Source organism: Lycium barbarum, chromosome 2 (assembly GCF_019175385.1).
Source record: "Lycium barbarum isolate Lr01 chromosome 2, ASM1917538v2, whole genome shotgun sequence".
NCBI lineage: Eukaryota > Viridiplantae > Streptophyta > Magnoliopsida > Solanales > Solanaceae > Lycium > Lycium barbarum.
The window spans coordinates 143,850,339-143,865,390 of NC_083338.1; the positions used below are offsets into that span (position 1 = coordinate 143,850,339).

The 15,052-nt window shown below is 32.4% G+C and overlaps 1 protein-coding gene and 1 non-coding gene across 2 annotated transcripts; both read right to left on the reverse strand.

The window, feature by feature from the left end:
• Positions 1 to 691: 691 nt before the first annotated feature.
• LOC132627769 (protein NPGR1) lies at positions 692 to 5,504 on the reverse strand. Its single transcript, XM_060343345.1, has 5 exons — positions 4,356 to 5,504; positions 3,656 to 3,914; positions 2,072 to 3,282; positions 1,419 to 1,566; positions 692 to 1,327 (listed from the first exon to the last, which is right to left on the reverse strand). The coding sequence occupies exons 1-5, from the start codon at positions 4,554 to 4,556 to the stop codon at positions 1,017 to 1,019; spliced, it is 2,130 nt and encodes a 709-aa protein (XP_060199328.1). The 5' UTR covers positions 4,557 to 5,504; the 3' UTR covers positions 692 to 1,016.
• Positions 5,505 to 14,694: 9,190 nt separating this feature from the next.
• Positions 14,695 to 14,767, reverse strand: TRNAA-AGC (transfer RNA alanine (anticodon AGC)). Its single transcript has one exon. It is a non-coding gene; the product is annotated as a tRNA-Ala (tRNA).
• Positions 14,768 to 15,052: the final 285 nt, after the last annotated feature.

The window sequence follows — 15,052 nt, forward strand, 5'->3', positions numbered from 1 at the left end:
AAATAGTAGTAAATCAATGCAGACGGCAAATATTGTTGTAGGGCCAAAATTTGAATAAGCTCAAAACTTTATATAGAGAAAAAATATACAAAGTAAAATGAAGAAAATGTTCACAATAATCTTTTTAAGGGTCAAATTAATTTTTCAGAAGTGCAATAAAAACTCTCAAGCTATTAACAAAGTAAGCATTTTATCCTTTTTTATAGCATTATATATCTTTAGCAGTTTTATTTAGGCATTGGCTAATATTCAAATGTTTTCCAATGCAATTAAGATGGTTCACTCTCTATATTCTTTTTCCTGTGCTTTGAATTTCCTTTGTCTATATACTATCTAGGATTTTAATATAAACAATTATACTCTAAGACAGTAAAGAAACAAGACTGGAAATTATGAAACTAGTTATTAAGCTAAAAAGATCATTAGTATACATACTGTAAAAGCAAAATGCTAGTTTTAGTGCCTACAGCATGATGTTAATTTCAAATCTTTGAGGACTTATATGATTTCACAGTTGCAATCTGCTGTATCAGGGCATTGCAGTTACCTAACCACAGAATAAGAGATGCATTGTTTATACCTTCATTGCCAAAAAGTACTTTTGCTGGAAATGTTCAGTGCTTGTTGGTAAACTGAAGCAAATCAACTGTGGGATCAAGATATCATGTGACTGAATTCAGTTGTCTAGATATTAGGTCCAAAAGCTAGCAATAAAATTGCAATTGTTATATACACTGATCAAGGTACCAAGGCTGCAAGGCATGTCCATTAGGCTGTCAAAGATGTTGTTCAACATCGATATATACTGTTCAGGTTCAAAACTCTACAGAACCAGATAGACCTTTCTATCGAAGATCTTTTCCCACTGATACATCAAAAAATCCATCGCCTTCACAAATCAGTTACAAAATGTCTATTCTATTAACAAATTGCTAGGCTTCTTGGATTGCTTCACAAAAACTGGATGGATGCCCGAAGTCAAGTTTTCATTTTCTGCCTCGAATTAATAGTCTCTATCAGACAAAACTTTGAACTGGAGCAGAAAGCTTCAACTCATGCGCGGCTTGGAAAAAATCTGCTGCTTGCTGCACCGAGCCTTCCATCTTGGCTAGCATTCCAAGGTTAAACCACGCTTCATGGTTCGTGGGTTCTAATCGCAGAGCATTCATTAAAAAACTTCTAGCAATAGGGACCGCGTCGTTACCCATCTTCACAAGCACTTTAGCTGTAGAAACAATGCTGGGCATATAATTTGGTTCTATCGATAGAGAAACTGAGAAGGCAACAAGTGCTTCCTTATGTCTTGCTTTAGCTTGAAATAATGCACCTAAAGGTATTTAAAGACGCATGCTTAGTTACCAATAGAAAACAACAAGGATACATCTAAACTTCATATATTTTGCAAAGTTATGTTAGACCTGTTGCATGCCATCTCCGAGGGCAGAAAAATCGAATTGCTTTGGCTCGGTTTATACATAATTCAGCATCACGCCATGACTCGAGATCCGTGTATAACCCTGCTAAATCGAGCCATGCTTCAACTTCCAATCTTCTCTGAGAAGTTCCCTGCAGCTCAAAACAAGAAAATTATAATCTCCAATCTCCTTGCCAAAAATTATTCCATCTTTTGAATTGCATGGATTTCATATATCAGATTGTCAGAATAATATGAATTGAATCCTCCGCTGGTATAGGAGATTGAATTCTCAAAGGGGTCGTTTGGTAGGGCGTATAAGAAATTAAGAATAGTACTGAATTGCGTATTAGTAATGCTAGGATTAGTTATGCTGGCGTTATTTTTTATCAACTGTTTGGTTTGTCGTAGTAAATAACATGCATTGCATAATTTCTAAATACTAGTACTGAACAGGGTGTATTAGAATAGGAATAGTACTGATATTGATAATTCATGGTTTACTGTGTATAAGAATAGTATTGAGTAGCGTGTATAAGTAATACTGCTATTAGTTGTACCAGACTTAAATTTGCAACCAAACACTGTGCTAAAATTTAGCACCAGCATTATTCTCCCTTATAGGCCCTACCAAAAAGTTAAAAAAATGTTGTGTACCTCATCATTTGTCGCGGACTCCTTCTGTGCTTGAATCAAAGTAAGCAGAACCCTGTATGTCTCGATGGCTTGCTTGGGCTGTTGTTGAGATATTTGAAGGACAGCTTTTAATCTGAGATGTTCCATTTGGTCAACTTGTCCAGTCTCATCGAGAGCAAGATCAACAATGTCTTCAGCATCTTTGAATCGCTGTTCTGCAGAAACAACTAAAGCCAACAATTTCCAAGCTTTCGCTGTACTTCCAGCCGACATTTCTGAGTAGCGCATTACATTATTAAAAGCTAGAGTCAAGTTTCTTTGGATGGCATTTTCGAATCCAAGACTAAACAAAATTTCCGGATCATCCTCCTTGCAAACTGTAAAAGCTGAGTTTAAGGCAGCCAGTGCTTCTCTTTGGCAGAAATTTCTTTCAAAATCCGAAAGGGAAACTCTCGCTGCATTTCCATAACAGACGCCAAGAAGTTTATGAGCCTGAACTAAGAAATGTTCATTTTGATTTTTGGCCAAGTTATTAATTACTTCACGAGCAAAATTTATTCCCTCATGAGCGTGCTGCAGATCCTGAGAACAAAGTTTTGCTCCCAACAAAAGTGACGGAACATGAGGTTCTTGGTTGCCTTCCGAACATCCAGAAATTTTCTTGACAATGTTCAAAGCCGTATCATTCTGACCAGCAGCACTGTAACAAAGAGCAAGTAGATACCACCTCTCTGCTCGGGTATAAACCCCAGGAATAGCCTGCTCAATATGATCTGCAACTGACTCAAAGTTGCCAGAAATTGTCAGCGCAAATGTCAAATGGCTCATAATTTCAGAATCCCATCCTATTTGACCATTTAGCATTTTGCTCATTAGTACAAACAACAAGAGAATTGCTTCCTCTAAATTACTTTTAGGGGCTGTTAAACCCCACACTTGAAATTGAGCAGGAACCTCAACTTCAACCCCACCAAAGAGTAAAGTGGAAGCTAAGTCTTTTTGTATAGAGGCCAATCTTTGGGGATCTAAATTCCATGGCTTGGCTAGAGCCCTTCGATATGCAAGCACAGCTTCATCCAAATACCCTGCTTGTATCCATAACTTCGGAAGTAACTCAAGCGCTTTATGAAACATCTCCAGCAACTTGCAGTCTTCAGAAATTCCCTCCGGTATTCCATTCGGTAATGCTGAATCGACAACATCCAGTATCATCTTGCACTCCTTAGCAGCATCTGATGAATTAAAAACCATATGCAGTTATATCAGTACCAAAAAGCAGACAACACACCCTTAGGGATCGTATGGTTGCTGGTTAGGAAGTAAACCATTCATATGAAAACCAGTAACCAGTACCATGTTTGGTAGCTTTTCATTGCTATGTATGAAATTCAACGCACCAAGTACGGTGTTTGCTTACCAGCTTACAATCCTCGACTAAACATGTATAAGTTATGAGGAAAACTATGTAGTATTTTATGTAGGGCAGAAGATGGAATAACTAATAGATGAATGACTAAACCCTGTATAACAAAATATTTTCAGTCTTCTAGAAATGTAATGCTAAGCGATAGCACAACCAAATAACATGAAGAGGAACAGCTTCACCTTTGATTCGGCTGAGCTCTTCTAAGGATTTTGCTTTAAGCAAAATCGCTTCAAGAAGCAGACTCACAGAATGCAGTGACATCACACCAGCAGGCACGATATCACTTTTGGAGCGCGGTTTTAAGGGCCTCGTTCTCTCAGCAATGGCTTTAGACATTCTCGAGGATAGGGTTCTAATATCTATTCCTTGAAACACTTGAAGGGCAGCATCAAAATTCCCTCTTTGGTATTCTAGCCTCCCTAGCAAAGCTCTTGCTTCCTGCAACCCAACAACAACAAAAGAGCCAAATCTAATTACATAAAGCTTGAGACCCTGCTACTTAATAGGGTGAAAAAATAAACCAATCAATCAACTACTCCTTAATCAAAAACTAGATACGGTTGGCTATATGAATCATCTGTATCTTTAATTCCAATACTATAGGAAACGTCCATAAGAATTTTTCACTTTTTTTCAATATTAGTGTTTGTTTCATAAATTCTAAATAAAGTGCTCTCTTCTCTCCTTTGCAAAAAGTATAATCAGACTCGACCCCATTCAACTCCAACTTCATAAATTCCAAATAAAGTGAAAATATTTGAAATCTATGGCCAAACACCAACTAAATAAGTTCTAAAAGGGAAGGGGAGAGGGGGGGGGGGGGGGGGGGAAGAGGGTAAAATGTATAAAAGTAGATGATTTGTGTAGGGCTATTATTACCTCATAGTTCAAAGAAAGTGCCTCTTTCAAAGTGGATTCAACTTCATCAACTTGGGCATCATCAATTTTTGAATCCCAATCAACTGTTCCAGTTCTGGAAGAAATGCCACTAGCTGAGAAATCCCTAGTGGCCAATGACTCAGGAGACTCTGGTGGCCGCTCATCAAATTTAAATTGCTCTCCTGAACAAGCACACAACATTTTTCTCCAAAAAGTAGCAAAATTTCAAAATTTTCACACTTTTTCTCTCCAAGAATCTTACTTTAGGTCCAGTTCTTTTAAAAGTTTAAATCTTTCTTAGTACCCTTTCACCCCTAGAGCTGAAAAATGCCAAATATCAAGAAAAATTCAAATATTTCCATACTTTTTCTCTCCAAGAATCTGAATTTAGGTCCAGTTCTTTCTAAAGTTTAAATCTTTCTCAGTACCCTTTCACCCCTAGAGATAAAAAATGACAAATATCAAGAAAAAGTGAAATTTAAAGGCAAAGGGTAAATGCATTGTGGATCAGATCAAGAATTGATGATAAAGATCTACTGTGGGCAAAAAAAGATTCTTATCTGAAAAAGGAAAGCAAGTTTGAAACTAGCAAAAGATTATAAATTTACAAAAATGAAAAGAAAAAATATCCTAAGGGAACTCTTTAAAACCCAATGAAACAGAAGAATAATTAGGAACAGAAATTAAAGAAGACAAACTACAAAATGACAATTAAAATGCAGAGGTGAAAAGGGCTAGACAAACAAGAGAATAAAGCATTGAAATTACCATCAAAACATAAAACTTTGTTTTACGTGCACTGTTTTTAGTAGAATTTTAGACATGAAAAAATTGAAAGCAACTTCTAAAGAGCAGTCCTTGTTTACAGCTCAAGAATTACTGTTGAAAGCTCTAGATTATGTGATATGGGGTTTAGAGATCTGAGTAGAATGGTCCATATTTGAAATATTTATTCTTTAGTTTACTGTAGTATACATTCATATTTTAGTATAAGTAATTTGTCTGGAAGCTGACATGGTAGTACACATAGTTTTTGGACAGGGAAAAAGTATGGGAGGGGGGCAAAAGTAGTTGCAGAATAGCAGCTGTTTGTAGATTCTCTGTTTCCTTGTTGGAGTATTTGTTTTTTAAGGGGAAGGAGTTGGGGTGTTTGAGTGTTGACAGATGTTTTGTTGAATAAAATCATAAATTATGTCTAGCACTCCATCTAAGTCTATTTAGGAGCCGTTTGGACATGATTGAAATCCTGAGAAGAAATCATATTTGAAGATGTAATTTAAATTTCTTAAATTGTATTTTTTTTTATAGATATAAAATTCACACAAGTTGTTAAAACTATCAAAACTTTCTTAATTCTTATATAATCTTACCAAATGAATAAATCATAATTCATAACAAAATTAAGACGCTACTAGAAGGCCTTTCTAAAAAATACAACATCAATTAATCAAACTTTAGTTCAGTAAAAAGAAAATTTTAACATCAATAGTAATATAACTACTCTTTAATATAATCCTCCCACATAAATAACAGTTGGTAGAAGTTAATGATGTTGGTAAATGGTTAGTGGGAGTAATTGTTACTCCCTCCATTCTATAATAAGTGAGTTTTTAAGCTCATGCACAACCCTTAAGAAATTGCTCACTCCTAGAAAAGTAAGAATATTTTTATTAACGTACCCCTAATCAAGTTTTACTACATTCTAGAAAAAGAAAAGGTAGCTAATGAATCTTGACTATTTAAATAAGGGTAATCTTAGAAGAATCTGCCCAAAAACTTCTTGAAATCCTAAAGCACCACTTAATTTGGAAAAAATTAAAATGTCTAAAACACCACTTATTATGAAATGAGGAAGTGAAAATATTTACCAACTTATGAGTCCTTTTTCACAAAATATAAATTTATGGGTCAAATTTTACATTTAAAATTTTTGAAATCTCAAATCATGCCTTTTTGGATGATTTGGGATTTCATTTCACCAGATGAAATTATGAGGTGAAATCGCATGTCCAAAAGCCTGCTTTGTATCATTTCAAACTCTTTTAACGTTTGAACTTTTTATTTCACTCTTAATAGCATATTTTTACAGTCACATTTTAAAGGATATATACTTTTTATATGTATTCAGAAGTCTTTTAATAATTAAGATCTCAGTCAATTCTAGGTAATTTCTTCTCGTTTGTTCAAGTCGTAATGAATATAACTACTCGATAATTTATATTGACGGGAAGAGCAAGTAGCTGGCTGGATCACGGGAACCTAGTATCTTTTACATATGTATTAAAGTATTTACTAAATACTTATAAATATTCAATTATGAACTCAGTTATTATCGTATATAACTTGAAATTGTTATAAACCTCATAAACTTCAAATTCAAAATCCGCCTCAAGCAGTTCTATAGTTTTAAAATGATGATGAACCCCTGGTTATAATATTGGGAGACAAAGACCTCATGGTACAGTTTGGTGGATTAGAATGACCAAACTAACCAGTAAATCCCCAATTAATGTGTTTTTGCCCAAATTTCGTTTCTTCGATTTTACGGAACACTTGCTGTTTGCGCTTTTTTTTTTTTTTTGAGAGAGAGAATAATAATTTTTGTTTATCAGTTATTAATACTGTGAAATTTATTACAAATAATTTCTTTCTTTTTGGTTTTCTCCTTATCCGAGGGTAGTATGATCATTTTGATGCCTTGTAAGTAATAGGATTCCTTCATGGAAGATTTGAATGTATGTGTAAATTTTAGGTTTGCATGTGACGAATGACAATGCTGCCAGAGTAGCTTTGCTGACAAAAATGTCGTGTGGTGAAAGTAATTAAGGAAGTGCTCCTGTCCTATCACTACTTTATGTAGTTGAAACTTGAAGCTAAAAACAATGTCTCGAATTGGAAAATAAGGTGAAGGTAGTAACATACATAAGTAAATTATTGTCCTTTTTACTCGTTTATAGTAAAATAAAAGATGAGAATTTAATATAAGCCTCATGGTGAAATTTTGGTACATAACCATTGAACTCTAAGAATTGATCCGATTCCTCCCATCACGTCAGTTTTTAAGACGGTAGATCCGGTTAAATCATGTTCGGTTTCTATCCGAGCACGAACAGGAACATGGAAACAATGGAAAATCGGATATATGTATGTGATGTAATGACATATTCAAAGCGCATAACATCATAAGAGGATTTAGAGAGAAATGATCAACTCTAGACATTCTATCTAGATACGACATCTTTTCATCCGGCTTTTGGCGATAGCAAAATATTTCTCGTTCCACTCCTTCTCGATCATAGGAGTCTGAGCTATTATTCAGTTCCAATGTGATTGATCATCTTCTCCAGTCAACTATTCATTGTCTTCTTTATAAGTTATTACCTCACCCATTGGCTAATCAGATTCGAGCCTGTCCAGGCGAAATCCTCGTTTGATGTATTTACGCGGATATACTTGGGTTTCAAAAGCTACAAAGGTGAGACCAATGCATGATTCACTAAGCTTGATTAGCTATCTCCTTATTTTTTCTTGCCCAAGCTGGACTTGTCATCAAGAAAAAGAAGACGTGTGATGTGATAAATGGTTTTCTTCAACTTGAAATGTTCCTAAAATGATACCATTTAGGAGCAAAAAAATATTTATAGTATGTCAAAGACAGAAGAAAAAATTGAGAGAGAAGGTAGAAGTATTTTGAATTTTTCATGATGAAGGGTAGCAGTTTATGACTTTGTTGGCAAAAATGAATAACATGGGTACCATGATGATTAGTAAATGGATAATATAATCATCTTAAGATAATGACTAATGCTCATTCATTACTTTTTTATTTGCCTTTTTATATTCAAAATCTCACTGTAAGCACATTGCTCGAGCCTTGAGGATAGTGAGTCTACAATTTTGGATTATTGTCTACTGCTATCACGTTTCGAGTGCGATACTCTTGTGGGGGTTTTCTTTGAAAAGTATATATCTTTGTATCGCGATTATTACTTGATGAGATCTTTTTGTTTTCAAAATTCGAACATGAAATTTTTTATTAGGAGTGAAAAAAATCTCATACATTTACCACACCTTGAGTAGTCTATACTCTAGTGGTTACTAGCCGCTTAGAAATGTTTGAATCATATTCTAAACTTATTATATTATCCTTTCTAATTGAGCGGCTAGAGTTTAGTGATTTTTCTTTTATAATTTTTTTTTGGAGAAAAGAGTCAAAAATATCCCTCTATTTTTCTTTTATAATTTTTTTTTGGGGAAAAGAGTCAAAAATATCCCTCTATTTTAGAAAAAAGTACTAAAAATATCCTCTGAACTAATTTTTGGTAAAAAATTACCCCTCCCGTTATTAAACTTTCAAGCATACCCCTCTTTTAACAGAAATATTCACTCCCTCCAAATAACCATTTTTTTTATCCGACCAATTATTAACCCGACCCTATAAAATATTAACCCCTAATCTACCAAACAATACCCAAACGTTCCCCGAGTGATACCAAGGTACTGAAAGTGACTTCAAAGCATTTTAAGAAGAAAGATGAAATGTTTGACTGACAGTAGTCTTTTGCGAAGTTCTACATATCCATAGTTTGTATGCTACTGGATTCATTTTTGGTGGTTGGGGAGTGGGTGGGGGAGGAGACAAGAGGATTTGGCTTGTTTCTTTGGATCTTTTACAAATTTAGAGTTTGTAATAACTTAATTTCCACTGAAGAGTGCATTTGTTGCCAAAAAACAAATGTTCTCTCTCCTGTAATTTGAAGTTTGTTTAAATAATGTAAAGTAATTCATTTCTACTATTGAGAAGTGAGTTTTACTCACTCTTCGTAGTCCGTCCTGGGCCCTCCATAAATAAAAAAAAAAAAATTGGGCCCCCCGTATTAAACAGGCCCACAAAAATAAAAAATAAAATTGTAAAAAAAATAAAAATTTTGGGCCCCCCTTATAAAAAGTGAAACCCATCACATCCAAACTCACGGGAAAAAAAAAGTGGATCCCATATTAACAAAATCAAGCAATATTAAAAAAAAAGTGAATTCCGTATTAAAAAAATAAACAATGTTAAAAAAAATTATGGGCCCCATATTAAACACCATGCGTATCCGTAGCAAACACTAATATAATAAAATTTTAAATACGGAGCACAAACTACAATGTTATATTAATCGTGTTTTGAACATAGTATCTCATATTGACAAAATCAAGCAATATATAAAAAAAAAAAAAGTTAATCCCATATTAAAAAAATAAACAATGTCAAAAAAAAAAGTTCAGACTTTGTATTCTTAGCAAACACTAATATAATAAAGTTTTAGATACGGAGCACAAATTACAATGTTATATCAATCGTGTTTTGAACATATATATATATATATATATATATATATATAGTGCAAACTAATAATGTTCAAAAGGATGGTCACATACTAAACAACACCAAGCAATATAAAAAATAATAATAAAAAAAAAGAATAAACTATATAAAGCATGGGTTTAGACCCATGCTTCATATAGTCTTTTGTACCTTTAAAAAAAAAAGGGCGGGCCCCATACTAAATAATACCGAGCAATAAAAAAAAAAAAGTGAAACTCACCACATCCAAACTCACGGGAAAAAAAAAAGTGGACCCCATATTAATAGAATCAAACAATATTAAAAAAAAAAAAAGGTGAATCCAATAAAAAAAAAACTATATGAAGCATGGGTCTAGACCCATGCTTCATCGTCCGTTGTCCCTTAAAAAAAGGGTGGGCCCCATACTAAATAACATCAAGCAATAAAAAAAGGAAGAAAAAAAAGTGGACCACATATTAATAGAATCAAGTAATATTAAAAAAAAAAGTGAATCCCATATTAATAAAACAAACAATGTTAAAAAACAAATACTTAGAAAATCAATAATGATGGACTCATTGTCACATGTGTATCAACCCATTAGTGGGAGCAAATGAAATTATTGTACAACAATATACTTAAAATACTTATATATTAAAATAAGATAGAATTTAATTACTTTTTCATTTTTTTCTTACTCTAATAAATGTGAAAAGAGATTAATGTCATAAAAGAAAAAATAATATTAAATGGAGATCAAATAATTAATAAGCTAAATTAGTGAAATTATAAAACTAATTGACGTTTCCTTAAAAACCGTGTAAAAAATAACATGACAAGTAAAATGAGTTAAACAAAAAATATTTACTAAAAATTAAAAAATAGAAGTTCTTCATGGCGCCATATTAAACACCAACCAGTATTACAAAAAAAAAAAAAAAAGTGGAACCCACCACATCCTGGGAAAAAAATGTGGGCCCCGTATATATTAAACAACAACTAATATTAAAAAAATGAATCCCATATTAAAAAAATAAACAATGTTAAAAAAAAGTGCTCAGAAAATCAAACAATTAAATCAATAATGATGGATTCATTGCCACATGTGGATCAACCCATTAGTGGGAGCACATGAAATTATTGTACAACAACATACTTAAAATACTTATATATTAAAATAAGATAGAATTTAATTACTTTTTCATTTTGTCCTTACTCTAATAAATGTGAAAAGAGATTAATGTCATAAAAGAAAAAATAATATTAAATAGAGATCAAATAATTAATTAGGTAAATTAGTGAAATTCTAATTCTAATTGACGTTTCCTTAAAAAACATGTAAAAAACAACATGACAAGCAAAATGAGTTAAACAAAAAATATTTACTAAAAATTAAAAAATAGAAGTTCTTCATTTAAATAGAAAATCAAATTTCTATTTCGTTTCATCTTAAACATATAAAATTAATATAATAATTTGAATTAGAATTATCCAAATCAAATTTTGATAAAAAAAATTATATGTATTACTTTACTATTACTACTATATAGAAGAGTCAGTTTATAGAGGCAGCATCGTCGTCCATGTTCGGTCCTATTTTTTTTTATTTAAGAATAAAAAAATCCTTTGTGGTTCCACCCACTTTTTTATTTAAGGCAAAAAAAAAATGACGTTTTATACTTTATATACCAACTCTTCTAAAAAGTAGATAGAAATACTTTATTATATTTCTATTTTTCTACTATATAGAAGTATCAGTTTACCCATGCTTTGTCGACATTCACTCTAAAAAAAAAAAAAAAAACTGGACCCCACCCTCCCCAAACTCATGTAAAAAAAGTGGACCCCATCCTCTTCAAACTCACGAAAAAAAAAATAGACCCCATATTTAAAAAAAAAAAAAAAGGCAACGTCAAAAAAAAAAAAAGGTGCATCCCATATACTAAAAAATCAAACAATATTCATATAATTCCCAAAGTATCCCTATCAAGTCAATAATAGTGGATTCATTGCCACATGCATATTAACCCATTAGTGAGAGCAAATGAAATTATTGCACAGCAAAAAACATGGACCTCATATTATTACTTTTCTTCAAAATATTTAATTGCTGTATTTTCTATTCCGCCATGTCATTTTTTTATTATGTTTACTAAAATAAGTATACTTAAAATATATATATTTAAAAAATAACATACAATTTAATTACTTTTTTATTTTTATTCTTACTCTAATAAATGTGAAAAGAGATTAATATCAAATGAAGATCAAATAATGAATAAGATAAATTAGTCAAATTATAATTCTAATTCGCGTTTCCTTAAAAAAACCATGCAAAAGACAACATGACAAGTAAAATGAGTTAAACCGAGAATATTTACCAAAAATTAAAAAATAGCATTTCTTCGTTTAAATAGAAAATTAATTTCTACTTTGTTTCGTTTCAAACATGTAAAATTAATTTAATAATTTGAATTAGAACTATCCAAATCAAAATTTGATAAAAAATAATAAGTATTTTACACTTTTAAATTAATCGAATTAATTGAAAGTATCAACTGATGCTTAAATATTGCTATTATTTTATCTCAAAGAGAAGAAAATAGTTTTCTTTTAAACAAATCTTCTCTTTTAAAAAGTATTAAGAAATTTTCGTAGCAAACACGAATAAAATAAAGTTTTAGATACGAAGCACAAACTACAATGTTATATTAATCGTATTTTGAACATAGTATGTGTGTATATATATATTATCATTATCTAAACACAACTGCATATACATAGATACACTGTAATCCGAAATGTTGGGCCCGTGCGCAGCACGGGCATAGGCCATCTAGTTACTAGTAAAAGATGGAGCTTACTGGCTCTGCCTTGTAACAACAATATGATATCTCAAATGCTAAGTAGTTCTTGTGCTAATACAATTTATTTATGATAAGTCAAAAAATGAATCTGGGTGAACTATCAATTTATAACTTTCTCCACAATCTATTCTTCAATTAGTTCTTACGTCTCTTTCAATTTGGACACGACTGTAATAAGAATGGAACTCTATTGTATTCAAAGGTAAGTGGAGATAAACGTATCAATATGAAAGTTGAGAGTACAGATAATTGTTTGGAATAAAATATTGACACTAAAGACTTTTAATTCTTACTTAGCATTCATGATATTGGGAGTTGTTGATTGACGATTTTAGCAATCATAGTTCATATTTAACCCACTGGGATTCAGATTTTTAGCAACAGGGATGGGGAACGTTTGGATATTGTTCGGTGGATTAGGGGTTAATATTTTATTGGGTCGGGTTAATAATGGGACGGGTCAAAAAAATGGTCATTTGGGGGGATTTGGATATTTCTGTTAAAAGAGGGTATGTTTGAAAAGTTTAATAATGGGAGAATATTTCTAACCCAAAATTAGTTTGGAGGATATTTTTAGCCCTTTTTTCAAAGTAGAGGGATATTTTTGACCCTTTTCCGTTTGTTTTATCCCTCCCGCAAGAGCCCCCCCTTTTTGCTCTATGACTCAAACCCACAAACTTTGAATTGGTGGTGGAGAGTTTTTACCATCTGAGTAACCCATTTTGTCTTCTAGTTTAGTGGTGGATTCTTCTCTGATTTTTTTTTTCTCCTTTTTTGTTGTTCTAATTAAAACCATAACCAATTTTACAATGAGACAACCATTAACCTAAAGTTGGTGCAATCAGATGATATCCCACAGACGATATTTTTATCAGTTTCGCAGGCGGTATCAGGTATTTGTATTAGGGTTCCGATTATTTCAGATTTGTGTCACGTAAAATTCATCAAAGGGGAAAGCGCATCCTATCATGATTTTTTCATATCTATGGCTCGAATTAACCCAAGGCTTCTTGTTAAGGGATAGAAATTTTATTCATTCCACCACAACCCTCAGTGGTACTCCAACAAATCGATAATTAATTACTAGTGCAACACTATTTATGAAGCATATTTTAGCATTCGTCAAAACAACGAAAGAATCATTTTTCATTTAGAGACTAGTAAATAAATGAGGTTCACGTAAACCATCCTTGTACATAAAATATCATGTTTAATTATTTTTTCTTGTTAAAAGTAAGAACCAACAAAAACAGATGACAGACGAGCAATTAAATTGAAGCAGGTATAAATCAGGATTTATACCCAATGACTTTGTAAATGAATAGTTTCAAACTTTTAATCCGTGCTAGCCTCGTGGGTAAACCTTCAAGTTCAAAAGTCAAAACTTGTCAAACTTGAAGTTCTGCTCCTTATAAATAAAAAATTTATAACCCGGGTCAAAAATTTAAGATCCTCTTCCTCCATGGTCATCCTTATAAATCAAACGATATAAAATGACATTTCCAAAACAAATACAAGCAGCTTGAAAAGGGCATTGCAACTCAATTTGCCTATTAGATGGGGCAATGCTTGCAGGACCCAAGTTACGGCCCTATCTCACGTTTGACAACTCAATATACGTGATTTTTATTTTTTACACAATGGATTTAAATTATATAAAAGGACAATGTAAAAAGAATTGTGGATTATCAGTACAATTTTACTTGTGTGGCATGCCACTTATCATGTTTTGCAGCTATCATACCATGTTGCCATAAAAAATTACATGTAATTTATTTCAAGCAATATAATAGTGTATATCGGCGAATACAGGTACAAAGGTGCGGGTAATCACTAAAATTTCGAAAATACATTAAGCCTACAATTTAAAAAGTGTAATGGATATGATGATAAGAACCTAAAGGAGGACCTCTATTGAAATATCGAAAATATATTAAGCCTATAATTTAGTTGAACTTATTATATAATATTGGCGGATCGAAGGTTTTTACTTGTTAGCACTACTTAAAACTCATTCTTACTACTATTATGTTCAGTATCGTTATTGTATAGATGGCACAACGGGTTAGGAAGTAGGCTAGTTTCATGAACATTTTTAGAAAAAAATAAACAGAGATTGCTACGTTCAATCTCAAAAATATGGAGATGCGGGGTATCGATCCCCGTACCTCTCGCATGCTAAGCGAGCGCTCTACCATCTGAGCTACATCCCCACGTGTTTGCTGTTCAACACTTTACTTTATTATACAATTGGAGGATAATTTCAACAAGAACAGGTTCTGTGTAGCTGAGATAAAATTGTTAGAGAGTGTTAGGAGAGCATTCACTTTATAACCTTTCTATTTGCCTTAAAAGTGCATCATGCTCATGTTCATCGTATACTATATGTACATAAGGGAAGAAGTCAAAGAAATTCAACGTCTAATATATATATACACATTAAAAGTGATTTCAACCTTATATATATAGCGTACGGCCAACCACTTAGCTCGTCCCCG

What these genes read in the sequence shown, in the direction of transcription:
- LOC132627769 (XM_060343345.1), bottom strand. Translation starts at nt 4,556, where the DNA reads ATGTTGTGTGCTTGTTCAGGAGAGCAATTTAAATTTGATGAGCGGCCA. An exon ending in AGAGCTCAGCCGAATCAAAG is followed by an intron (nt 3,283 to 3,655) that starts GTGAAGCTGTTC and finishes TTAATTCATCAG; the next exon opens with ATGCTGCTAAGGAGTGCAAG. An exon ending in AGTCCGCGACAAATGATGAG is followed by an intron (nt 1,567 to 2,071) that starts GTACACAACATT and finishes TTTGAGCTGCAG; the next exon opens with GGAACTTCTCAGAGAAGATT.